The sequence below is a fragment of the Megalopta genalis genome, chromosome 7 (genome assembly GCF_051020955.1).
Source record: "Megalopta genalis isolate 19385.01 chromosome 7, iyMegGena1_principal, whole genome shotgun sequence".
Taxonomy (NCBI): Eukaryota; Metazoa; Arthropoda; class Insecta; order Hymenoptera; family Halictidae; genus Megalopta; species Megalopta genalis.
In genome coordinates, this window is record NC_135019.1 from 7,269,621 (window position 1) to 7,297,600 (window position 27,980).

The following is a 27,980-nucleotide window of genomic DNA, read 5'->3' on the forward strand; positions in this document are numbered from 1 at the left end:
ACGGTGGATCCTGCGGCTGGATCGGGAACGGGTTCGCGAGACCGCGGAAGTACAAAAGCTGTCGCGGGGCTGCAAGATGGCGGGTAACGGGTCGGTGGGCGTGACCAGGCCGTGGATTGGCCGTTTCCGCGGCCAACGGGGGCCGCGGTGCAAGAAAATCCGTGCGGTTCCGCGGCCACGCCAGCTGCCACGCCGCCGCGAGTCGGCGCGTCGGATCCGGGACCTGCCGATTGAAATGCGGCTCGTCTTTGGCCGCCAGTTGCCCGTCGACTCGTGCCCGACACGGTTGTCGGTCCACGTGCTTTTTTTTTCTCTCCTCCCCACGAAAACACCGCCGGGCACACCGTGTCTCCCACGTCCCGATCACGTATGCGATTCGGCCGACATGCCAACGATCGGGGACCGCCGATTTGATATGGAGATCGCGAGTGTCGCGATTCGTCATACCGTTGTTTGACTGGTCACGTAGAGGGCCCGCGGTGCACTCTTTTCCTTTTGCCAGAACGAGGATCGAGGCCGGGTCTCGCGGGTTCGGTTTTCGACGGTGTGGTGCGGCCGGAGGAACACGTGGCGGTACACGCTCGCCCGTTATGCATCGCTGCGTCACCTAACGTCGGCCGCGTTCCTATCGGCGCCCGTGACTCTCATGGTTGGAGCTTGTTGCCGCGGCCGCAGCTCCGGAATTTCTATGGGAATTCGCCAGGAAATTGTAAGAAGCCGATTCGCAGCGGTCACAGCTGTTCGAGCCTGAAATTGGAGCAGCTGTTTCATGTCCCACGCAGTTGTTCGCCGTGGATCTGCCGGATCCTCGTGTTTCGATACACGATTTCCCTTCGTCACAACATCTTTTGCCGGAGTAAGAAGCTACGACGATGCTGTCCACGGCGATTTAGCATCCGGAGCGACTCTACTACTACCAGATATTTCTGTAGGTACTCGCGACTGTGGTCTTCGCGATCTTCGATCGTCGAAGTAGTCTTAGACGGAAGCTTGAAGGCTTCCGAACGAGGAGAACGCTTCATTCGAGGAATCTGCGGACTCTGAGCTCGCCTAATCGCCTGTGCTGCTTTCCGAATCAATTCTGTTGCGAAATGGATCTACGAAGAGTGATCCATGATCTTGAAGAGTGATCAACCAAATGAACAAAGTTCTTTGAACATTGCGAATTTTGATAGACACCTGGGTTTTCTGATTCCCGAAGCAACTTCAGTGCTCGAATTCACGTTTAGGGGATTACGACGGACCCGCGGAAACTAATCGAGCTGTCGCATGAAACCGACGAGACAATTTCTAGCCGTGCTTCTGCCAGCGTTCCGCGCTCATCGGATTCGTACCATAAAATCGCGTCGATTTCAAGGAAGAGCAGCGGTTCGATCTGGTTCCCGTAAACTGCAGTCTATAATGCAGGAAAACAGTATGAAAGTTTGATGCCGAGTGCGGCATTCTCAATTGAAAGTATCCCATGAATATAACTTTAAGGAAGTTTTTATTTTAAGGAAGAGAGCAGCGGTTCGATTTGGTTCCCGAAAACTGCAGTCTATAATGCAGGGGAACGGTATGAAAGTTTGATGCCGAGTGGGACATTCAATTGAAAGTATTCCATGAATATAACAGTATCCGCTGAAGCCAGCCGCACGCAAAGACCGTGTATCAAGTATTAACGAGTTCCTCCGATACCGTAAACGACGGGCGTGTTTTCTTCGAACGCGATAGGCGGATATTGTAAATAATGTTCACGCTGTAGCAGATTCAGAGGATACACGCTTTAGACGGAGATAGTAGATTCTGGCGAAACTGTACGATACCATGGAACGAGCTACGAGATTATTTCATCGAAGATCGCTAATGTATTGAAAAGAGATTGCACTTGAAAATCGTATTCTCCGATTGAACTGCGAAGAAGCACCGTCGTTTCATCGCGAAGGTTGTTCATCGACAACTGCCTTATTTTTGTATCGGAGCACTGCCTCGCCTCGATCAGGAAATTCAAACTTTCGAAGCGGTTTCCCGTTCGGAAGGTCTCCGGAGATATGAAGTGTTAGTTTCCGTCGAATATATAATAAGGCGAACAGCAAGCATGGATTCGAACGTGGAGGAAACGGAGCTGGACGTCGGATCCGCGAGCGACGAGCTCGAGTCCTCGATCCCGGAGTCGAAGATCATGCGTCGACCAACGCCGAAGCCGTTCACGATCGAGAGCCTGATCGGGAATTGCGGGACCCAGAAAGGACACTGCGATCCCGGCACGCAGGAAGAACGAGCGAACGAGAAAGAAGAGGACTCGGACCGGGACAGGGAATATCTTTATCAGAGACACTATCTGGCGACTGCGGCGGCGAACGCGCTTCCCCCAGGTCGGTTAATTGCTTTTTAACGCGCCAACCGTCGAATATCGACGCCGATAATTGCCGCGATAGCAATGTCGCTCGATCGACGCTAAACGTACCTAATCGTAAAAGTGATCGGTTCGTCGCGTCTTATGAAAGTTGTAGGATTGCATTTGCGCGGAGTTCACGTCGTAGACTTCGCGCAATTTTTATTGTAATATGGGCTTGCGCGAAGAAATCTAGTCATTCTTTTTCCATAAAAGTATCCTTGTCATTTCGATAATTCTAATTGGGTATATGGTAACCGATTTTTGGACCGGTGACGGTGCGTTTAGCGTTAATGAAATCGAGACTAGAAAGTTCCAATTTACCAAATTTACCGAATTTACTATTGTGTCTATTTTGCATTTTTAACCTAGTCCTAGTAAGATTCAGTTTGTTCGAGTAGATTACAATGAAAAATGAATGTCAAAATCTAGCTAAAAATTAGCGTCACCCGTGCGTGACCGACGCGGCACCGAACGTATTAAACGCCACAATTATTGCTCGATTTCTGTGTGTCTCGAGTCTTAAGAAACGATAAATACAAGTACGAAACTTCGAGCAGAAATTACGGGTCATTGCCGTATTATGTCGTGACGATACACGTACGATACCTTCCAGTGTGTTGAGTTGTTCTCAGTGTTGGTAAACAGAAAAGTTTGGTTGCTTCGTATGATTTGTAAACGCGCTCGACGTAAGTACGATTCACTGAACGTTGAGTAATCAGAAGCGACAATGTTCTTCCGACTGTTATTGTCTTTGATTTATTTTTATCTTCGTCGGCTGATCCTATTAGAAGTATAATAAACAGGGCGTGGCAGGTGAATGAGAATACCTAAACAATTTTTCTGGTTACAGTGGAACTACGCTTATATGAATTTCATTCGTATAAAGTCTATTTATGCGAACGCCGTTTATATGAACTAACTTTTGGCAATGCCTGATTAACTAAATTCTTTTATACGAATGCGAGCTGCTATTATTAAACGAAAAGTCACAATCAGCGGAGCGAGACAGACGTCTCGCGACAATTGAGCCGTTTATTTCGAAAGTGGCATAAGTCACTTTAACGTAATGAAAAGCGGTGATTTTTTAACGTTTATACGAAATTATTTATACTGAGAAAAATATCAGTATCCTGAGATAACAAATACAAGTAAATCGTCTCGAAAGTTAATGTCCATATTTTTAAACGTGTTCAAAAGCAAACCCGTAAATATATCGACTTAAAAACAAAGTGACGTATGCCACTATCAAAATAAACGGCTCAATTTATCTCGCGACAGGTTCACATAAATGGAGTTCTACCGTATCTAAGAAAAAATGGGGACAAAGTGACAGAAAAATCGCGTTGATTCTGCGACGAATCTTTCCATTATTCGAAAAGCGAGGGAATCGTTTGCCTATGTCCCTAGTCTCTTGTATCATTTTCACGCGAAATTATCGCGCAAGCATGTTCCAGTTCTTAGGAAATTTAGAGCTCTGCGATATTCTAGATCCGAACAGCATCTCCGAAGATAACCGCGAGTGACGGACGCTTCAATGAACCAATTGAAAGCACCGTTTCCCTCGAATCGTTGTTCTCAGCGGAGACCGATGGAATACGTAGACGTCGTGCTAAGCATGCATAGACGCCTCGATTCGACTTGTCAATAATCCATTAGGAACTGATAGACCGAAATGTTAATAGATAATATTATAACGGGAAGTGGAGCGCGAGAGAATCTACGTGTTCCATCCGCGGACTAAGTTATGCCGGTTTAGTTAATTCAATGAAGCGCGCGGCAAACGAGATCCGAGCTCGTTAATTTATCGCCAGAATTTGGGAGCCGTTCGCGTAATGGGAACTAATTAAAAATGAAGAGCGGAAGCAACGATGAATAAATCGAGTTCGTGCTGCTCAATAGCCGATATTATATATACATATATATATTTCAAACGTCCCTTCCACGTATACCGGATGTAACAAATCCGATTTGAACATTACGCGCCCTACTTTCGCTGGAAAACGAAATCCCCTTCAATCAAGAACCACTAAATGTCAGCTCGGATGTTACGTCGTATTAAGATCCGATCCAAACTTGCACCTGTTTAACGGGGTCACGTGTGCTCCGATAGACGTTCGACGTTGCCTCAGAATTTAATTGAACCGCCACGATGCATTATGCAATCGGGCAACTTGGATCGCAGCTACGGTAAATTCTCCCCAATTTTCCTTCGGATTGCGAACAAAAATGGACAATTTGGAAAGGGTGATACGATTAACTGCAGTCACACGGCTCGCTTTTAATTGTCCATTTTTGTTCACAAGCCGAAGAAAAATTGGGGAGACTTTACTGCATCTAGAAATCGTAAGCTTCTAATCGAGCGATTCTTTCGCCGATTCGCAGATGGCAAATAGGTGTGCGAAACGTTGATTAAACCGAACAGACCTAGATTTAATTCAAAATTTTTAATATACTCCTTTGGAAATCGACTTTGATCTTTCCATCGAAGCCGGCGGAAATAGCGAATCATTTAACGCTAAACCTACCGCGATCAAAGTGGCCGCTTTCTTATTTTGCAATTCTGCAAAGTTCCGAGACTCTTTCGCGGAAAACGCTTGAATAAGTTACATTATTGGAGCGAGTCTTATAATAAAAACTTTACAAATTCCAAATAAATTCGGTTTTCTCATTTCTGTGAAGCAGTACATGCCAGTTAGTATCACTGTTCGGTAGGTTTAGTGTTAAATTAGCTATTAGAAGACTGGAATGAAGGCGAAGCGGTGAAAACGCTGTTCTGGATTCAGATCAACCGAATTCTGTCCCAAGTGCTGCTTCAATATTTTGTGCATAAGCATCGATATCGACATTATTCGCTGAAATATTGTTTAACCTTTTAGGTACAGCTGAATTCTGCGCGAGGCTATTTCTCTGGACGGCAGAGTCTGATGTGTACTGTACAGAGTCTGATACTGTATATACAGGGTGTCCCAAAAATGTCTCGCAGTCCGAAAGTGGCGGGTTCCTCAGGCCATTTGAAGCAACTTTTTCCTTTACAAAAATGTTCTTCGAGGCACCGTTAACGTGACCAATGAGGGGCGAGCTCAGCTGGCGCGAGGCGATCGAGCCAATGAGCGGAACTAGGCTTCGCGCGCTGGTTGGCTGGGCCGCCTCGCATCAGCCGTACTCGATTCTTATTGGTCACTGTTTTTCGTTGATAACTCGTTAACGGTGCCTCGGAGAAAATTTTCGTAAAGGAAGAAATTGCTTCGAATGATCCGAGGAACCCGCCATTTCCGAATTGCGAGACATCTTTGGGACACCCTGTAGACTGTTGTAAATCGATGCGAAGACAAAAGAAGTGTGAAACAATGCATATGAAGACGATTATTTGATTCAAACGATGAGCGAGTGAGCTACTAGAGCAAGCCACTATAGTGGCGCGTCGTCCAGAGAGATGACAACAGTTTAAAAGCACGTTGCACGCGAATCGAAGAATATAATCGTAACTGCAGATTTGATGCGACGAGAACGAACCGTCGATGCCCAAAACGGTTAAAGAATCGTTCGACTTATCAGCATGATTGAAACGATTCCATTTCGCTTTGGTGTCTTTCAATCGGCGAGAGAACAACTCTTCTGCTCTCGTCTGCTTTGCGTAATTCCTCGATCGTTCGGCGGATCCGTTCCGAGCATTGAAAAACATTGTCGGCAGGTATGCGCGACGCAGGAGTTTCGACAGGAAATTAATGAATCCTTATCGTTCAGGGTTCGGCGTGCCCCTCGGTCTCTACGGAGCCTGGTTACCGATGCGGATGTACGGCAGCGGCGGGACTTCCGGTGTCCCGATGTTGCCAGCGCACACCTCGGCCAGCTACCCGTCACACCAGGAGCTTTATCAGAGCCGATTGTCACAGCATCTCGGCCCGGGAGCTAATCATCTCCAAGGCGCAGCTTATCCGACCGGTTGTCAGCGTACACCAAATCATCGTTGTTCGACGAGCTTCACGGACAGCGAGGACGACGGCAGCATCGACTCCCCAGCTTCGCCTGCCCATGATCTCTCGAAATCGCGACACGGTAAGCCCCTCGACAATGCAACGCGTTCTCTTCTTTTTCGCCCTTGTCTGGAATCTATCCGCCTCTCGAGCCGTCGACGGTGTTTGCTTGCGGGCAGCGATGGGCGTTCGATGCCTGCGCCCAATCGCTACTCCTCGCCTGCGAGCATTCGGAGCATTCGCGGTCGACAATGCCGTGTTTTCGAATGAAAGGCGAAAATAAGGCGACTCATGAGAGCAACGTAAATAGAGCCGTTTCTTATTCATACCGTGGATTTCTATTTCCATAGCTGATCCGACGAATTGTGTTTGTTTCGTCGAATTTTCTAAGAATATCGCTGCGGAGGATCGCTGTTTCTATATTTCGATTATCTTCTTATAAATAATCTCGCAACACTAAGTGCATCTGTTTATTATTGGCCGTGTCCTATACGTAGGATTTTAATCTTGGAACGATTCGGGAAATTTATATCGTCGACGCGTTCAATCACGCGCCGTTCGCACGCGGGTGACGGTAATTTTTTAATAGTTCGTTGAATTCGTTTTTTATTGTAATGCATCCGGACGAACTGAAACTGTAGAACAAATTGTATTCGAACGTATCGAGATGGTTCACGCTGTGATAAAATTGTACTTTTTAGCTTCAGTTTCATTAATTAAATTGCTTCGATTTCGTGGACATTTTCGGAGCTGATTCTCGGCGCTCGACGCGTTAATTATTTAGCGAATTGCAAGAAATCGGAATTTGTGTTTGGAGGAAATTGTTTATCCGATGGCGCGAAAAGAGATTTTCGCTTCTGTAAAGTAGCTTGCAAAATTTGATTCGAGCAATGAAATTTCTCGATTATACGTTCGGCGCCAACAAAATGAACGACTAAAACTAATCGGTTATTAATGTGATACTAAAAGTGTAATACTGATAATTTTCTAGACGAAGTCGGCTTTGCAAATTCAATTCTAATCTTTATATTCTAATTCTGATCTTTAAAATCATATTCGAATATTCTAATCTTTATAATCATATTCGAATATTCTAATCTTTAAAATTATATTCGAATATTCTAATCTTCATAATTATATTCGAATATTCTAATCTTTATAATTATATTCGAATATTCTAATCTTTAAAATCATATTCTAATTCTAATCTTTATAATCATATTCGAATATTCTATAATCTTCATAATCATATTCGAATATTCTAATCTTTAAAATTATATTGGAATATTCTAATCTTTATAATTATATTCGCGAATATTCTAATCTTTAAAATCATATTCTAATTCTAATCTTTATAATCATATTCGAATATTCTAATCTTTTTATAATCATATTCGAATATTCTAATCTTTAAAATTATATTCGAATATTCTAATCTTTATAATTATATTCGAATATTCTAATCTTTAAAATCATGTTCTAATTCTAATCTTCAAAATCATATTCTAATTCTAATCTTTAAAATCATATTCTAATTCCAATCTTTAAAATTGCATTCTAATTCTAATCTTTATAATCATATTCGAATATTCTAATCTTTATAATCATATTCGAATATTCTAATCTTTAAAATTATATTCGAATATTCTAATCTTTATAATTATATTCGAATATTCTAATCTTTAAAATCATGTTCTAATTCTAATCTTCAAAATCATATTCTAATTCTAATCATTAAAATCATATTCTAATTCCAATCTTTAAAATTGCATTCTAATTCTAATCTTTATAATCATATTCGAATATTCTTATCTTTAATATCACATTCTACTATCCTCATCTTTAAAATCTACAAGAAACATTTATCATCGCTACGCATCGCATTTGCATGGACTGATCCGCGTCTGTCATCACGCAGCAACGTCTCGTAATTAGTCCGCGATAATCGAGCATTCGATAATATCGTGTATCAAATCGATTGTAAGGACAGACAAATTATTAGTATCTCAATATGTGTAAATTCGGTGTCACTGTTTCGAGAAGAGACCTATCGATTGACGGCGTTCATTAATTACTGCCATCGCGCGCTGGCCTTTGGTCACCGCTAGGGATAATTGAAACGATCATTCGCGTATCCTGTTAACGCTGACAGCCGTCAGACGTCAAGCTATAGCGCGCAACTCGCGCATGCATCGAATATAGAATCACCGTCGCCAGTAAGTTAATAGCATATAAATAAATAGGTGTTCGGTGATCCTATTCGGGGGAAGATTACGACCAATTAAATACCGGCTCGAGTGTCTCGAAAGATATTGAAACTGTCGTGTAATTTTGCGGTCATTGAAAATCGCGTAAATTGTACAGTTACAATTTTTTTGGAAATGCAGTTAATTTTTCACGAAGCGTGCTCACGTAGAAACAATTTTTTTCTTCTAATTTCGCGACGAAAAGAAATTTGGGAGTTATTATTCCTTAGCAGTATATAATAAATGAGAAAAATGCAAAATATACAAATATGGTATACCGATACGTTCGATTACACGTAAAACAATTAATTATGATATAAAAATGTCAGGAAACTTCTTGTCAACGATAATTGGAAGATAATTGTTCACAAATAAAATTCTGTGGCGATATACGATAACTGAAAGTATGCAAAGTACACAGATATATATATATATATATATATATATATATATATATATATATATATATATATATATATATATATATCAATTATCGTATTTGTGTATCATCGCCAAAGAATTCTATTCGTAAACAATTATCTTCCAATTATCGTTGACAAGAAGTTTCCTGACATTTTTATATCATAATTAATTGTTTTACGTAATCGATCGTATACACAAATACGCTAATTGATATATATATCAATTATCGTATTTGTGTATCATCTGTGTACTTTGCATACTTTCAGTTATTGTATATCGCCAAAGAATTTTATTATATATATGCAAAATAAAAATTTCCTACGACAATTGCAAGAAGCAGAAGCCACGCGGGAAATGCATTCTTTCTTTAACGATTTCAACGATGCGTCGAGTTAATCGTAAATGCTCGCATGTCTTCCTGCCGTTTTAAATTGCCCCTCCTCATTACCGTCGCGAATGCGTAAAATAATCCGCCGATCAGTTTCCAAACTGAATTCGTATAAAGACGTAAAAAACGAGAAGAACGATACGCGCGTATGTCGTACGCGGATCGAAAAGAATCGCGATGCCCGTTTAAGGATTCCGGGAGCGTGTCCTCGACTACGATCGTAGTCGCCACGATCGAAGCCGGCAAAGGGCCCGAGATACACAGTAGCGTGCATAAATTACGCCTGTCCCAAAGTCGAATCCTCGCATGTTTGCACACTTCCACAGGTGGAATTCCGCGCTCGCGCGCGCCTTTCGTACGTGATACGGTACTCCGTGAATCCTGGCCGAATTTCAAACGCTCGGCGACCCTTCGCCGAAGAACCCTTCTTCCGCGAAAAGAAGAGCGACCGTCGAGAATCTCCTCGGCCGACATGATAATTCATCGGGCACGTTTCACGGCGTCTCGTTGATCGATATCTGAATACTGCGCGTATTTCGCGAAATTATTCCTATCGCGATCGAACCACGTACAGTAATGTCTCCCTAACTGACGCTCAGATTGTGCACAAAACTGGACAATTTGGGGAGAGGAGATACGATTCATTCGTGTTTTGCTTCTCGTTTTTATAGTTGTTGACAATTCGTAACTATAAAAACGAACCGCAAGGCTCGAATAATCGTATCTCCTCTTCCAAAATTGTCCATTTCTGTGGACAATCTGAGCGTCAGTAAAGGAGATATTACTGTAGTCGTTACAATTTTTAATTGCTATGTATATTATGTCGCTCAAATGAATGAATTCTCATACAAGGAATTATCGTAACCTTTGTACAGTGTGTTCCAAAATTAAGGCACTTCCGGGAAATGAGGGGTTCCCGAGGCCATTTGAAGTAACTTTTTCCTCAGCGAAAATGCAATCCGCGGCTTCGTTTACGAGTTATTAACGAAAAACAGTGACGAATGAGAGCTGAGCCCAGCTGGCGCGAGGCGGCCGAGCCAACAGCGCCAGCGGCCGAGCCAACAGCGCCAGCGATCGAACCAACTGCGCCAGCGGTCGAGCGGTCGAATCCCAGTTCCGCTCATCGGCTCTGCCGCCTCGCGCGACAACCGAGCTCACCTCTCATTGGTCACTGTTTTTCGTTAATAACTCGTTCGTGACGCCTCCGAAAAAATTTTTCTAAAGGAAAAGGTTACTGTAAATGATCTCAGGAATCTCTCATTTCCTGGAAGTGCCATAATTTTGGGACACGCTGTATACTATTCCGCGCATCAGCAAATTAAGTTCCTTCCAAACGCAAGAATTTTTTCAAATAAATCTGTACTCAAGCGGTTAATAAATTGTTTGAAAGCAATAACAATCTCAGCCGTGCGCCAGCGAATTAATCTCAGTAACATAATTTAGTAATTTCGTTTAGGATTATCGTGTGAACACCGAATTTGAAGGATCTTCCTAGCTGTAGCACAATAATTGAAAATCCTGTTAATAGGCTTCCGACGGATAAAGTATAATGTGGCTTCGACGGGCAGACAAACGGTGCAGGTCGAATTTTGGACGGAATAATGCGATTACAGTCTCTGCAAATGAATTTTTGCAGGATCAATTGCATCAATCCTCATAAATGCATTTGCAGGATCGCAATCGAATCAGTTTCCTGTAAATGCATTCCTATGATCTCAATCGAACGTGTCATCGTTAATGCAGTTTTACAAACAAGGCAATTGTGATTTCATAAATTTCATTGTAAGGCTACATTTGTCAGTTGGACGAATTCTGCTTAAAAACCTGGGAACTCATTTTATACTTGTTTATAATTTGCAAGTGATTTATAATGCAAAGATGCTTTTATTGATAAAACATTTTATACAATTTTTAATTAGAACAGGAGATACGATTATTCCGGCTTTGCACCATGTTTTTATAACCGTTGACAATTCGTGACTATAAAAATGAACCGCAAGGCTCGAATAATCGTACCTCCTCTTTCCAAATTATCCATTTTTGAGGAAAATCTGAGCGTCAATTACAGAAACATTACTGTACTCTTACGCGGACGATACTCGTTTCTCGCGCCTCCTCGTTTATTTTCGTTCCCTAGATTCTGACAACAGACGAACCCATTTCGATTTCGAAGGGACGAGCGACATTCGCGTTTCATTCGTTCCGGAAACAATGACAATTTTTGTATCACGCGGAATGCGCTCGTCGCGCGAAGCGAGCAGATTTTGTCCGCTTGTCGCGTAACGATTTTTCGTGAAAACTGAACTTTTAGCTATATTTAGCGTTCGTTCGAACGAGAAGACACTCGAACGGGAAGGAGGATGAAGTTTCTGCAAATTGTTGCAGCACAATGTAGCGCCAGAATTGATTAAACAGCACCGAGAAGCACTTTTTGTCTGCCGCTTGCATATAAATTTTCGTCTTAATACCGAAATGCACTCACAGATTTCGGACGCTTTGAACATACATTGACGCTTTAAACAGACGTATTGAAACGAACCAAAGTAGGAAAAAACATAAAATATGCTCGAGAAAAACGCGCACAGCGTGACGAATAAATAATTCGCAGATCGTGGCAAACACGATTCGACGTAAAAATCGATCGAAGCACATTTTTTATCCGATATTCGCATAGAAATTTTCGCGAAGGCCGAAACAAACTCACGAATTTCCGACACTTTCGATTACACTGATACAAGAACGAATCGAGAACGGAACGAGATTAAGGATACACTGGTGTTAGGCGAATTGCGGCGGCGGACTGTGCCGTAAAAAATCTTCTAAACGGCGTCGAGAAATTAGTAATCGCGGGAGCAGCCGCCGCGGCATCCGACATTTCGAGCACGCGATATCGTCGGACGGCCGCGGAAGAATCGCAGAATCCTCGATCATCGTGATCAATTGTAAATGGTCTCGTCGGAATGATAGTTGCGGCTATTCTAGGGAGCCGATCGCGGATGGAAAGTCGAAAACTCGCCGATCACGTATCTCCGAGGGCGGCGGGGCGTGCGGGACGGATCGACGAAGTCGCGCGCATTTATTCGTGGCCGATCACTTTTTATTGATGTACCGCCGACCGAGGCGATTTCGTATGCGCAACGAAATGGCTTCGAGGAATCTGTCATCGGTCATTTATGACGCACCGTGCCGAACCGGTGTGCCGATCGTTCCGACGAACGCACGCCGATCGGAGCTTGCCCTCTCTATTCTCGTCCCTGGACTGCCGAAAACGTTCCTGCGAGCTGTTCGACGATCTTAGCCAGTTCCATCATCCTCTGGATTATTTCACTCGCACGCTACGATACCGTGTTCAGGCTGGAACCATTTAACCGTTTGAGTCCCAGGGCTTATTCAGAAAACACGGTCGAAAAGTGGCGAACAGCGTAATAGCGCTTGTCTTAACGCTATGCCGTATGCAGATCTTAGATATGATTCTTTTGTTCGACGCCGGTATAATAGCTTGGAAATTTTAGATTTAAAAAAAATTTCGAAGATGGCGGTAATATAAATTCCAAAAATTAAGATATGTCATCCAAGAATTTTCGTACTTAATTCTTCGTTAAATGAGCACAATGCTATAGTTAGTTTGCTGCCTTTTAACATCCAAGAAATATAGTTCAAACGTTATTTCAGTTTTTCAACACGTTCAGCGTCGACAATCGCCCGCTAAAATTCCCACGCAGTCGAAGCAATTTAATTAATTAAACCGAACCTAGAAGGTTGAAATTTATCATAGTGGATGAGATTAGAACTCTTTCGCATCCGAAACATTCTGGTCAAATTCAGTTTGTACGAATATATTACGATGAAAATGAATGTTCAAAATTGGTCAAAAATTAGTGTCACCCACAAGTGACCGACGCGGCGGTCAACGTGTTAAAATGGCACCAAAGTGGCACCACCGGCATACAACGGATAGTTTTTGCATGGCACCAGCGTGGTGCCACCGGACGGCATAGTGTTAATAATTTTCCCTAATGGAACGAGCCGATTCTTGTTTCTTTGCTCGACTTCGTTTATCTTTGTATCTAGACTTCTGTAACAAAATAATGAAATTTTGTTTCGACGTTGAAACTAACGATTACGTATGAAATCATCGTCGCGTGTCTGACACGTTGTAGCGGCGCGGAGGGTTTCGAACAACTTGGCAGACCACGCGAGCAAACGTGTTAACTCCGTTGTAAATTTCAAACTTCAAATTTAACGAAATCGTACATTTGTGAAGCGAAGATGTTTGGCGAGTAAGCAAACCACTAGCTACAGAAACCTCGCCGGAAGGTTTGATCGAGCCCGAACGAAGAAAGTTTCGCACCAGCGTGGTGCCACCGGACGGCATAGAGTTAATTGATTGCGAAGAGAACCAAGCGGCGCGATAGCGCTCGTCAAGATTGACAAACAAAACGAAAAGAAAAGAAATGAAAAAAAGCAGCTATGCGATGTACGTGCGTCGCTAAAGTTTGATCGCGATACAAGATCTGAACAGCGCGATCGCGCTGCTTGGGACTCAAACGGTGAAACAGAGACCTCTGCTCGATTCCAAGTATCTGAGCTCGTCGAAGTCGAACGAGGAAACTGTGGATTTTTACACGGAACAGCAACTTTGTTCTGATATTCTTCCGACGTTTTCAGCGTTTCGTGGTTTACGTTGCTCACATGGTGGGTAAGTATAGTACTGACACACCTTTTAAAGCGATGCTAAATACTTCTTTTTGCAACTGGCCTAATGACTTGAATTTTTTGAGACGTTAGAACGACTACTTAACCAGGCAATGACTAGGATATACTTCTTTTTAATTATGCTATTACTTGGAATGAAAAGAAAAAATAAGAAACCCACGTTTTTCAACTTTTTTATTGCAATCCGTAACGAAAATTTAAACAATGCATTTCGAAGATCGCGGTAGCATAATATGGATGCTGAAAATTTCATCGAAATCGATTGACGTTGTCACGAGTAACAAGAAATTAAATATCGTGACAGTTTCATGATTTTTGAAGCTGTAAAATGTCGCGGATTTCGACTACGCGTTAACCGATTCTGTATTAAATCTATTTATGACAGAGACGAGTAGATGATAAAGAAGATTTTAACAACGCCGGTTCATTATTCACATCTTTCGAAAATTAGAAAGGAAACCGAACTATGCCTTCTGTCCTTTGCCATACGCGGCAGACGAATTTCATTTTGCAGTTCTCGCTCGAGATATTTGCTCTCATAAAATATGAACGAAGAATTTCGCGAGTTTATTGAATTTCATCACCGAATTTAACCATGAATCGTCGTTTAATTAATTGGATCGATAATGAATGATTCACAGAGACAGAGAGAGAGAGAGAGAGAGAGAGAGAGAGAGAGAGAGAGAGGCGGAGCGATCTTTTCTTAGCTCGTTTTAAGTTCAGTTAATGCCAGGCAGCAACTACTATTGATCTGTCGAATCTAATGGTACCTATAAATGAAAGGGTACGGTTTTTATAGCTCCGCTTGACAAATTAATAATCGCGTTATGTCAGGCTCCCGTGTAACTTGATGGCGAACGTGAAAGTGTGTCAGAAATTTCCAAAGAGATTGAAGACTGAAAATCCCGTCGGACACATGCTTCGTGAATGACACTCTCAACAATGGCTCAGCTGATGCGCCAATTAATCTAATTAGCGCAGCTAGCCAGGAAGAGAATGGACGTGAACGAAGAATCGATCGTGCCAAATGAAATTATTTAATAGAACCGGTTTCCTGAGGGCGTGAATGGCAAATCGTGGTCGCGCCGATGCGGCTCGAGCTCGCGACGAATTTACACGATTGTCGATAACGTTTAAGAAACGAAATAATTTATCGAAGACGGAGCAATATATTTATTCGATTGCTACGATGGAAATTCGATACAAATTTGGGAGGACGTTTCTCGAATGCACGGAATCGTTGAAATATTCCTTCGAATTGGTCTGTTTGTTAATTTGTTATAGGCCAGGCGAAAAACTCGAATTGAAAACTCGTTAATGAAGCGCAAGAATGCGTGATCGCTTTATAAAGGATGCACGCGAATTAATTGTTATTATAATTTAACAGTTGTAGTGTAATATTTACTGTAGTGTAATAGTTCACTGTTTAAAACGATTACGTTAGAATGCATTTCCAGATGCTGCCTGCGATTCGTTAATTTCTAATTGCTGTCATATGAGATTGCTCGATGTTCGAAAAATATTAAAAATGTCGCGTGTCTAATTTTGATTACTTGAAAATATTAAGAACGTTGCGTCGTGCCCCCATCGATATTAAAAATGTCTTGGGCCCATTTTCACGTGTCTATAAATATTAAAAACGTCTGGTGTCTACACGCATCAAAATTGACCTTTCGAATGTATGTCGCGGTTGGCAGATTCTACATTAGTCGCAATTAGAGCGGAAGCTAAATTCTTTAAAGTGGGAGATAATGAAGAGCTGAACTATTTTACGCTAAATATATAGGAGACAGGATCCAGTCTCGATCCGGGGTTCAGCCACTTTAATCCGATTCTATTCGACCCATGCATCACTTTCTGCAAATTAAAACCGATCCAGACGAAATCCATTTTCATTTGCAATTAAGATCTGCATTATCTTTCGTCGATCCCAATTCGGAGTTGCACCGTCACCCGAATCTCGAAGCTCCATTTACATATACATATTATTACACCGATCCGAACACAATCGAAGTGCATACCGCGTTAATTTACATGGAACATTTAAATTCAAAATATAAAAGTTGTAGAATTGTGTGTTGAAATCATAAGATCGACGTAACTCGTTGAACACGTAAAACAAGGATTTAAAAAATCCTTCAAAAAGGATTAAAGTTCCTAAAAATCGTTAAAGTATCAACGAATTATGTGCCAAAAGGTGCGAAGAGTTATAAAAGTGGCGACAATTAAGCACGAGCCCTTACATAAATTCACATTTTCAAGAATTTTGCATAGAAATAAATTGGCAAGCTTTACGTTTCCTATAAAAAAAGGCTAAGCAATTCAAAATAAAATTGATATATACAGGGTGTCCCAAAAATGTCTCGCAATCCGAAAGTAGGGGATTCCTGAGATCATTTGAAGCAACTTTTTCCTTAGCGAAAATGCAATCCGCGGCTTTGTTTACGAGTTATTAGCGAAAAACAGTGACCAATCAGAGGCGAGATCATTTTACGCGAGACGCCGCGCGCCAACCGAGCTCGCCTCTTATTGGTCAGTGTTTCTCGTTAATAACTCGTAAACGAAGCCTCGGAGAAAATTTTCGCGAAGGAAAAAGTTGCTTCAAATGATCTCAGGAACCTCCCATTTTCGGATTCCAAGACATTTTCGGGACATCCTGTATAAAATGAATATTTTATAGTATTGACGCAGATGTTGATGGTCGCGATTCTGATAAAAGACGACGGTAATTCGATTGCCTCTTTTATCACATTATCTATTCATTAAGTCATAGCGCCGATTTGGTGGTAAAGTGACCAAATAACAGCTAGCCGTATCGATCGAAGGTTCACGTGACGTCAGACGCGAGACCGGCTGGAAGACAGTTAATAACATCGATTAAAATTTTATGCGACACGTGCACAAATAGATACATTCATCGACTCGCGACACAGCAGGAGAAAAACCGACACGGTATGCGAGAATTTCTCTGATTGTTCGATTTAACCGCTTTCTATCGAATGCAAACTACCTACTCATTCGCGGCGCTATCATCGTTAAACGTCTCTCAACGAGCGTCCGATCACTGTACCGTTAATAAACATTTTCTGAAGCAATCAGAAGAAACAGGAATCAAATAAAAATTCCTTTTTTTATCTATTAAAAAATATCTTGTGAAATACACCGCTCCACAAAATTAGGGAAAATCATGAATGACCACTTTTCACTAAAAGTACGATAAAACTGTGAAGAAAAATCTCAGATCGACTTTCGAGACGTCATTGTAAAGGGGAGACTTTCTTTTATAAGACAACGGTCGAGCAGATGTGTGAAAAAATTTTTTGGACTCTGTAGAGGCGTCTGAATTCGACGAATCTCGAAGAAGCAACTTCAGCTCCTCGACCCGTGTTACAGCAATAAATACTAAGTTTCATTATTTTTCTAAAAACAACCAAGTTCACGAACATGAAACTACAGACTTCGCCCTTCGAAACGAGTACAGAAAGAACGATGTACAATTTTTTCACGCGAAGTTACAGAATTTCAAAGTTCGACGATGTTTTGGTCGTAACAGTGTCTACATTAATCGGATTGCATTAATCGAGTGTTGCATAAAAATATTTTCGTTACATCGTTCGAAGCAGACTTCGATTAAGCATCGACGAGCCGTATTTGCATCGCACACGACCGAGGAGGCCGCTTTTATCGAGGACAAAAAGCCAATCCGGTTTCATAGAATGCGTTTGCCGCAAGATTTACCGTTTCTCGATTTTTTTCGTATTCATTACCCCATCGAGAAAACCCCATGGCGACCGACACGACAAGGGAGGATCGCCTAACTTGCTTTGCCCGAGAAGAACCGAAAATCCGGCTGAAAAAAGCCGATGTCCCCTCGCGGTCGTAGGATCGGTCTTGGACCCCTCGATTAATCGATATCGTTAATAGACCAACGAAATATGGGGTTCGTTCGGTCGCTGCGATACGAGAGAACGGTTCCAGCAACGTTGATTAATGAACTTGTCTGCCGTTGATAACCGGCCCTTAATTGTGCCGCGGAGATTTTCGAACATCTCGCGACGTCGTCGCTTCTTTCGGCGGCGCGTATCGATTTCTCGTTTGTTTCATCAGCCCGTGAAAATGTAATCGCGTACTCGGCTTAATTTGACAGACAAAATTTGTCCGCCGCTTAATAAATATTTATCGGATTAAACCGCGTCGAAGTAACCTATATACGTCCGCGCGCGTGAATTGTTCGTGTATTTTTAATGGGCAAATCGGCGGAACGTGACACAGATTTCCTATAGGTGCACGATAATTAGAAAATACGCGAGGACGACGGTGGAAATTGGAACGAAAAATTTTTCATCAAAGAGTCCTAGGATCCGCGAAACTTCCATTCAACATCCCGTATTCTTGAATAATTTCTTTGGGACGTCAGAACCGTGCTTTTTATTCATTACGTTTCTAATATTAGCAAGATCATAAATACATGAATATGTAATCTCGCGTGTCCAAAAGTTTCATGCTGCATGGAATGATGGAAACGTTATTTTCCATGACTTCGCATGATAGAATCGGGTCAAAATGGAATTGATCGCTTGAAACGTCTGCAAAATGTTCATACGAGTGAAGAAAACACGCATTCCGTGATTCTAATTCCATTCTGTTACCATACAGAATTTCGTGCAGCGTGTTACGCTATTCTTACGTTAATTTGACTGGGATCCTCCGATACTGATCGCAATGGTTGCAGCTGTGAATCGGTATTAAAAAACTGAAAGTAAAAGTGGTTCTACGATGTGAATATTTACAGGAAAGTCAGATACGTCAGCGTATAAACTGTTTATTATTCATTATTATCCAGAGATCCCGTTTAATTCGATGTTTTAAAAATACTATTGCATCTGAATACATATACATACACAGTGGCCTTGGACCCCTCCTTTTAAAACGCAATAAATTTTTCTGAACTGTACTAATAAACTAGTACTGCTGTACTAAATGATATGAATTTTTTTCAGATGATAGAGAGACTATTAGACGATGGCTGAAAAGCTTTTTTTAATTTTGCCATTACTTGGAATGATGTGGAATTATTATATTATTTATATAATTATATTATTTGGAATTACGTGGAATTTTTTAACTTTTTTATCTAGGTTTATAACTGAAAATTTGTCGAAATCGATTAATTCAGAGTCGAGCTACGCTAAGCTAAGCGTGAAGGATTTTAAAAAGTGCAGATTTCTTACAGTTTTTGGTCAAAATTGCGATAAAACAGCGATTTTTGCGATCTTTAACTTGTAACTCATAACAACGCGAACCGATTTCGATAAAATTTTCAAGATGCACATAGGTTACCGAGATCTACGAAAAACATTTTTTAAATTTTCTTAATAGGCTCCGATAAAAAAGTTAAAAATCGTGAGATCTTTATTTTTTTGTCATTCCAAGTAATAGCACAATTAAAAAAAAGCATTTCAGTCATCGTTTACTAGACTAGTCCCACTATCATCTAAAAAAAGAATCCAGACATTTAGTTCAGTTTTAAAATAGTTATTGCATTTGAAAAGGTGTACGAACGCTTTTTTTTATGCACCTTAAACTTCGATTATTCACCTTTCCATCATACCGATCTTTACGACTGCGCCAATCTGATACAATCAGGGACAAATTGATTAGAAAGAAATGGGGGATCGACGGGATCGACATTAGCCAAACCAACCACAACTTCGAGCGACAATTAGAATAAAACGCCGACTAGAATGTCACTCGAATGAATGGAAATTAACAACCGAAATTACAAACTCGAGAATATATCAAATACCAGGACAAGCTGCCGCGGAAGTGTTAATATAGCAGCAATGGTTGTCATAAACTATGACAGCGTTTCGTAACACGATCCGAAAAAGACCTAGACATCGAATACATTTGTTTCCATATTTTTTTCAAGAGAGAGAGAGAGAGAGAGAGAGAGAGAGAGAGAGAGAGAGAGAGGTTCAACGAACGGGAATATATCAGGAAGACGCATAGGTCTGGATGGAACGCGCCATCCCGACGGGTGCAGGAACCGGATCGAACTCCAATTTGGCGAATGTCCAATCTTTCGGACAGCAGAAGTCGCGGAAAGAGCATCGATGATACATTGTGCCGCATATTTCGCTAATAATCGCGACGGCGGCGCGGACTGTGTTACGGCTCCCGCGTCGGCGAGCTTTCCGACCGCGGGAAAAACTTTGATACCGATCGGTTTCACCAACTTCTCCAGCTATAAGAAACCGCTACAACAGAATGAACGTTCGGAACTATGGGAATTCAGAGTCATCGTCCGAGAACTATACTTTAGAAAATGCATGTGTCTACTTCGAACCGGTTGTTCACGCCTGCCGCACAGTGTTTGCTGTGTTCAGAAGTTGTTGAACTTTTGCGAGAACTTGCAACCGCGATGTTGGTCCTTTCAAATGAATGTTTCATCGTTGCTCCGTAAAAAAGTATGGTCCGTGCTGTCTACGATGCACGGGAGCGTTTTACGAGCAAGCGTATGTGCGGACGTGAGAACTGTCATTCTGGGGCCACTGAAATTGTTGACAGTGGTAACAAGTTTAAATCGAAGTCTATGAAAGACTGCGTCATTCTCCATTGGCGATTGTTGAACTTCGATGTTGCAGCATTTGCGTGAGAAATACGGGCATCGCAATTTTTTAACGAGACGGTCATTTAGGGTATCGAAATTTTCTTCATTTTACAGCTGATAAACGCGGAAACGGTGTAAGTAAAAAAGGTTAATTGAATATTTCACTCAGTGGAAAACTAGATCGACGATGGTGATATTGAATTTCGATCGAGGAATTTCACGAGGCTCGTCGGAGTTCCGTCGTTTTTGTTACTTTTATAGTTTTCAAAACATAGGTAAATACAGTAAATTCTCTCTAATTGACGCTCTAATCGGCTCAGATTGTGCACAGTAATGGACAATTTGAGAAGAGGAGATACGATTATTCGGGCCTCGCGGCTCATTTTTATAGTCGACGATTGTCAATACAGTAATGTCTCTCTAATTGACGCTCAAATTGTCCACGAAAATGGGCAATTTAGGAAGAGGAGATACGATTATTCGAACCTTGTTTCTCGTTTTTATAGTCACGAATTGTCGACAACTATTGGGTTGGCAACTAAGTAATTGCCGATTTCAGTTATAGATGTCTCTCACTCCCATTTTTATGATATCCGTAAATGTTATATTATAAAATTGTTATTATTATTATTATTATTATATATTATATTATTAGTATATAATATTATATAATATTATATTATATTATATTATATTATATATTATATTATATTATATTATATTATATTATATTATATTATATTATATTATATTATATTATATTATATTATATATTATTATATTATTATTATTATACATATTATATTATCCGTGAATGTTAGCAACTGGACAAATTGAATGCAGCGGTCAAGGAAAAGCGACCAGAATTGGTCAATCGTAAAGGTGTCATTTTCCAGCAGGACAATGCTAGGCCGCACACGTCTTTGTCCACTCGGCAAAAATTGATGGATATTGTTTGGGAATTGATGTTACACCCACCATATAGTCCTGATCTCGCGCCATCGGATTACCACTTATTTCGATCCCTGGACAACTCCCTTCGTGATAAAACTTTTAACGACGATGACGCTGTAAAATCTCACTTAACTCAGTTTTTGGCCGAAAACGATCAGACTTTCTACGAGCGTGGAATTTTCAAGTTGTCAGAGAGATGGCAAAAGGTCATCGAACAAAATGGAAAATACATTACAGATTAAACTTCGTTCCAAGTAAAAATAAAATTTTTATTTCATTGAACAAATCGGCAATTACTTAGTTGCCAACCCAATAGAATATCAAATTAGTTATAGTTTCCCAATATTAAATCAGCCTAGGATTTTAAAATGCCTATTAAAACGCCACTTCTGCTTCGAACGACTCAATTCTATCGTTCGATATTTTGCAACGTAAATCCAAGTTGTATAAAAATCTCTGTAATAAATTCTGATCGATTTTCTTCGAGCGAATAAAGCGTCGCCCTCCGAAAAGAATTGTTAATTAAACGATTATCTGCAGCGGAGCTGTATAGACGTCTGAAACGAAAGCGATACTTCCCGCTAATCGTCGTGGAATCGTAGTTCCGAAGTTGTGAAAGACGAGTCGGCCTAATGTATTATAGTTAATCTCACTTAAATTGCGTATGATATGAGTCACGAAGTTCAGCGTATTCGAGCTCGGTTGAAAATTGTGTTTAAATTTTCAGGCGACCTATAGTTTCCACGAGACCTTTTGCTCCAGAAACCGAGGATCGGAACGCCGCGAATACGACAGCTGATCAGGGATTCTCTTTCATGCGGACATAGTTCTCGATTTTTCGAAAAAGAAACGGTCTCGGCCCACCTGACACTCATGAATACGTTAAGTGGCGCGCCGCCATTAAGTCATTGAACGGTCAGAATGCGGTACGCCGGGGACCGATTAATCGGTATACATTATACATAGTTAGAGAAGAAGATTTAATATGCTGGACAGACGAGCGGTTTCGTCACAAAACGTTATAGTACGCGGACGAAGTTTTCCCTTGTGCCTCGACGATTTTCCACGTCGAGCCGAGCCCCGGACGCTGCACGGTTTGCTTTAGACGATGTTCAATAAAGTACATTACCGTGCAACTTTAATCGCTTTCCGTCTGTCTTACGGTGAAATATTGAGGGGACACTGTTCCCTGAATTAGTAACAACGGATTGGAAACTTATTCAGCCGCAACCGATGAATCTGCAAGTCCGTTTCGCAGTTTCGTGCGCCGTCGTCGTGCTTCGCGAAAATATCTCGCGATCTTATCATCGCGAGGAAAACGAATCGATCGGCGAACAGTTTGACAAATCTTCGCTCGACGCAGAAAAGAAAGCATCGAATCGCCAAAAGAGATCGTCGCGAATTCGTATTAATATAATCGAATACACGGCGCAGAGAGATTGCGATCTCAGTGGCTCGTTTTATCGCGGTAATTATTTAGCGCGACATTAAAGCAAATTCGAAGATCCAGTTCTGACAGAAATGAAGTAAGAACTTCGTTCATAATTGAAACGTTTAATGCAGCCGGGGTTTAATACGTTTAAAAATCTATTGGGAACAGCGTCGCTCTTCATCAAACAGCTCTAATTCTACTCCCGGAAAAAGTCCGCGACGATTATTCCAGATTGCGGTAGCTTCGGGTATTTATGGATTTTGCGAACTTATTAAATACAGGAAAGATTCGTACGAATTTGTAGGATTTTCAGCACTTTTTGTTCTGCAAGAGCTCTTTTAGACAACGAAAGACGTCCTCTTTTCATTCCGGTTTTCGAAAATTCGATCACGAAAATATAAGAAGTGCAGTCTAATGATTAACGTGGATATTATTTCATCGATTCGTTCTGTGTAGCTGGTCGGGAAATAAATATATGAGCCGTTTATTTTGAAAGTGGCATAAGTCACTTTACCGTAATGAAAAGTGGTGATTTTTTACTGTTTATACGAAATTATTTATACTGAGAAAAATGTCATTATCCTGAGACAACAAATACAAGTAAATCTTCTCGAAAGTTGGCATCCATTTTTTAATGATGGTTCAATGTCGAAGAATTCCAGCACCTTGAATTTTGATAATTCTTAAGTAGATAAGATAATTCTTAAATATTATTATTATTAATATTTTTAACATTATTATGATTAATATTATTATATTATCATTAATATAATATAAATAATCATGTTTGCGACAATATTATTAGATTCGGACACGCACTTTTATTGAACTGTAGAATAAAATTTGAATTGACGAAGATTCATCAAATTGAAAGGGTTGCTCGAGTTTATGATAATATCGATAAGTACGAAGTCAATTATGCTCGAAAAAAAAACCGAATGCATAGCAATACGTCAGGCCACAGCAATCGGCACCGCTGGCCTATCTAGCCTGTAATTTGCCTTTACGGTTAACGAACACGGATATAAGAATATTCGCAACGAGAGATTCTTGCTTCGATCGAATGCTTCTTGCCAGGAGTGGTGCAAGTGCGCGCGACGTCTATGGCCCAGTAATTAAAATCAAACAAAAAATGAAAATTGACCGCTCGCCCGAGAGACCGCGCCATTCGGGACACGTCGAGTTCATAGTCCCCTTTTCCCTCCATTTTCGTGTTTACGGGTTTTTCCTAGCGGCCGGCCATGCAGCAAGTTCCTAGAACAAGACAGCACGTAAGAGTTTGATGCACCCGCGTCTTTACTAATTCAAAGAGTTTCGATTGAATGGGCCACACACGCTTCCGCGAGAGCGAAAGAAACGTTCACGGTACCGCGAGTCTCACGGACAAACGGGTGTTGTCCTCGCGGCGTCTTTACACTTTGTCCGGGAATCGAGCCGATCGATCCGTTCGAACAGTGTCATTACATCTCTATCCGGCCATCCCTTCCTTTGCCATTAAGCCCGCGATCGAGGCGGTTGCTTGACAAGCGTAACTCGGACTCCCGCCGATTCGATAAATTGCATACGTTCGATAATATCACGCTGCTCACGTTTTTCGAACACGTTCGACGTCCCGTTAGGCGTTCCTTTGATCCGTCGAGCCCCGAACAACGAAATGAAACGATTAGTCGGACTTCGATCGCTCGAGGATTACAGACGAAATTAAAGGATCGTTAAATTATTATTAAAGGTTCCCATATTCATTCCAATGCGATCTTGTAGAGGATAGCCTGCACTTTTACAGTGGTCACGCGAAAGTTGATCCGTGATTTTTCCTCGCGATTTTACGACACTCTGAACGAAAACCGTGTCATTCCATTGGTGTCACTTCATTGGAAGAAGTCGATGCAAGTGACGTGTTTCGTTAGAAGTGTCGGAACGATCACGTTAAAAAATAGACACTGCATTTTGTAGTCAAGGAATCCGACTTTCATCTCCCTTTTGCGTCATCTCGATGCCTGCTTTGATTTTCGAGATGCGACAATTTCTCCCAGAAATGTTCGAAATTGAAACTGGCAGATCCGAGAATACTAAGTCGCAATTCTTCGGGCCACGCAGTTTTTTTTTATAGAAACTCGAGGTAGTCGACAAAAAAAGGCAGGCCAGCATGTGGGTGTTACAGATTCCTGAGATCATTTGAAGCAACTTTCTCCTTCACAGAAATGTTCTCCGAGGCATCGTTAACGAGTTATCAACGAAAAACACTGGCCAATGAGAGGCGAGCTCTGCTGGCGTGCGAGCCAACGAGCGCGCGACGCCCAGTTCCGCTCATTGGCTCGGCCGCCTAGCGCCAAGCGAGTTCGCCCCTCATTGGTCACTGTTCTTTGCGAATAATTCCTTACCGATACCTCGGAGAAAATTTCTGTAAAGGAAAAAGTTGCTTCAAATCACCTTAGTGATTGATTTCCGGATTGCAAGACATTTTTGGGACACCTGGTATAATAATTCATAAAGTGGAAGATTGTATAACTATCGGAGCATTAATTACATTCCAAATAAAATCAAGATATTAAACATTAAATTTCATCGAACTGTCTGTTTCCCCATTTCCCGGAAATACCACAATTTTGGAACACCCTGCATAGATCGAAGTGCACCGCTCTTGGACCCTTGCCTCGAAAACGTCGAACTTCCCTCTTCCTTCCTGATCTCGAACACTAATTTCCCAACGCGATTTCTGTGCGCAGGTTCGGAGAACGGCCGCGCGTCAGCCGAGAGCGAGGACGAGGGCGGAGGCTTGAGCATGGCGGGCGACGGTCACGACGCGGCCGACGCGATGTCCAGCAACGCGTCCAGCAACGTGAGCCCCGGCTCCCTGGAGAACGGTCAGAGCAGTTCGGCGTCGGGGTCCAGCAACAACAAGGCTCGCCGCAGGCGAACAGCGTTCACGTCCGAGCAGCTGTTGGAGCTGGAACGAGAGTTCCACGCGAAGAAGTACCTGAGCCTGACGGAGAGGTCGCACATCGCCCACGCCCTGAAGCTGTCGGAGGTGCAGGTGAAGATCTGGTTCCAGAATCGCCGAGCCAAATGGAAAAGGGTGAAGGCCGGCTTGTCTGGCGGCGGTGTCGGCACCGGCGCGACCAGCATGGCCGCCGCTGGAGCCTCGAACAGGCACAACGGAGCGACCGGACAGCACTCTGGAAACGGCACCAGGATCGTGGTGCCGATTCCCGTCCACGTGAGCAGACTGGCGGTGAGGTCGCATCATCATCACCTGGAGAAGTGCGCCAGGCCACCCAGGGTCAGGCCAGCCGGCGACAGTCCAGCTTCCGCGGCGTCGAGCTCGGTTCTAGGCGACGCCCTCGGTCTGGTCAACTCGTCCATCAACCTGACCGGACAGGTGCAAGCGCCCATCAGCAGCGGCGTTGGCATCGGCGTCGCCGTCGGTCTCAGAGCGTTCACCGTGCCGTCCCATCGGGGCGGACTCAGCTCTTCCGGCAGGTAGTGAACACTGCCTGGTAGCGAACTCTGGACTCGATGGAACCCGGGGAACGGGTTCGCGGCGACACGGGATCGGTGTAAGACTCGCGCGAACTCCGGGGAAGAACGGTGAGTGGTGAGAGAAGCGGCTGCTGGACAGCAACTCGAAAGCGAGAGACTTTCGGTTTTGATGGACCGAAGGGTGACAATGATCCTTGCCATTTGGAGAATACGCTAGATCGATGGTACAGTCGAATCGAGGCTCGCGCGCGCGCGATCGACGGCGAAGTCCGAAGCACGTTCGCTGGCATTGGCTGCTTCCGCCAATGCTTCGCAAACGGAGCTTTCGTTGCGAGATGAAGATTCTATTCGAGATACGTGGATTTGCTCGCTAATCCGAATGTCTCAGGAATTAGGAAACAACGGTATTCGGGAATTCTCTGCGAACGTTTTACTTGTATTGCTCAATTTTGTGATAAGTGCTTGATACCCGCACCGACGGTTCTACCGTTTCCGTGTTATAGTTTGATGTGGCAGCTACCGCACATTTAATCGAGAGACAATTAACTCGGTCTTCTTTTACGCGAGGCAGAGAATGAATTCGTCGGGGACGTGCAACGCTGGCAGCGAACGTGTCGGTCATCGTCGTTCGCAGCCGAGTCTATCGAGAGTCTATGGATTCGTAGAGGAAACGGGGGACAAGTTAAGTAGCTTCATCCTGCCAACGATTGCGAGATCGAACGTCGAGGAAGAATTAAAAATAGAATCGTATCTCCGACAGAGTAACTGCTGAATAATTGACGAAGATACTGTGACTGTGTGCTTCGAGTGTCGGGAGCCATTGGAATCGATGCTGGCTGAAGTGTTCTTTAACAGGAGCTGCTTGCGAAGCGAAGTCGGTCCAGTTCGACAGAACTTCGGGACGTTGGAACACGCGTGCTGGAATCGCCGCGGAAGCCAGTTCGCAGGTTCCGTTCTCGTTGCTCGATCATTCCGCGGAAGGACAGCGTCCGCGGAGTCTTCGAGATATTCTTTTTCTCTCCGCGATCGGTCTCGCATCGCGCGGCGAGCCGTGCTTTCGACGCGGCCGCGAATGAAGCGATGTAAATAAGTAATATTACGGTGTTGTAAATAGCGTTTCCCACACAGCGTTACCGCGTAGATTGTAACCGATGTACGAGCGTAGGTCTAACTTGTAGATAATTTACATTAAACGAGCCTCCGCTCGTGGAGGAGCACTATGTTACGGCGATGGTCTATCGATTGGCCGTGCGATTACCACAGCTGCATCACGGTCGCGATACGACGACGAGCGGAAGCCGAGCGAACGGTCTGCACACTTGTGTATATCGAGAAGGCAATAAAATGTGCGAATATCTTATGAAATATCGTTCGTTT

General features: G+C 42.6%; 1 protein-coding gene across 2 annotated transcripts; it reads left to right on the forward strand.

Moving 5' to 3' along the window:
• The first annotated feature begins 249 nt into the window (after nucleotides 1-249).
• On the forward strand, nucleotides 250-27,968 carry unpg (homeobox protein unplugged). Of its 2 annotated transcripts, XM_033485499.2 has the most exons (3): nucleotides 252-2,354; nucleotides 6,122-6,433; nucleotides 25,850-27,968. In XM_033485499.2, the coding sequence occupies exons 1-3, from the start codon at nucleotides 2,078-2,080 to the stop codon at nucleotides 26,605-26,607; spliced, it is 1,347 nt and encodes a 448-aa protein (XP_033341390.2). In that variant the 5' UTR covers nucleotides 252-2,077; the 3' UTR covers nucleotides 26,608-27,968. The 2 variants fall into 2 exon arrangements, with proteins under 2 accessions (XP_076379495.1, XP_033341390.2); XM_076523380.1 differs by lacking the exon at nucleotides 6,122-6,433 and having other exon boundaries at nucleotides 250-2,354.
• Nucleotides 27,969-27,980: the final 12 nt, after the last annotated feature.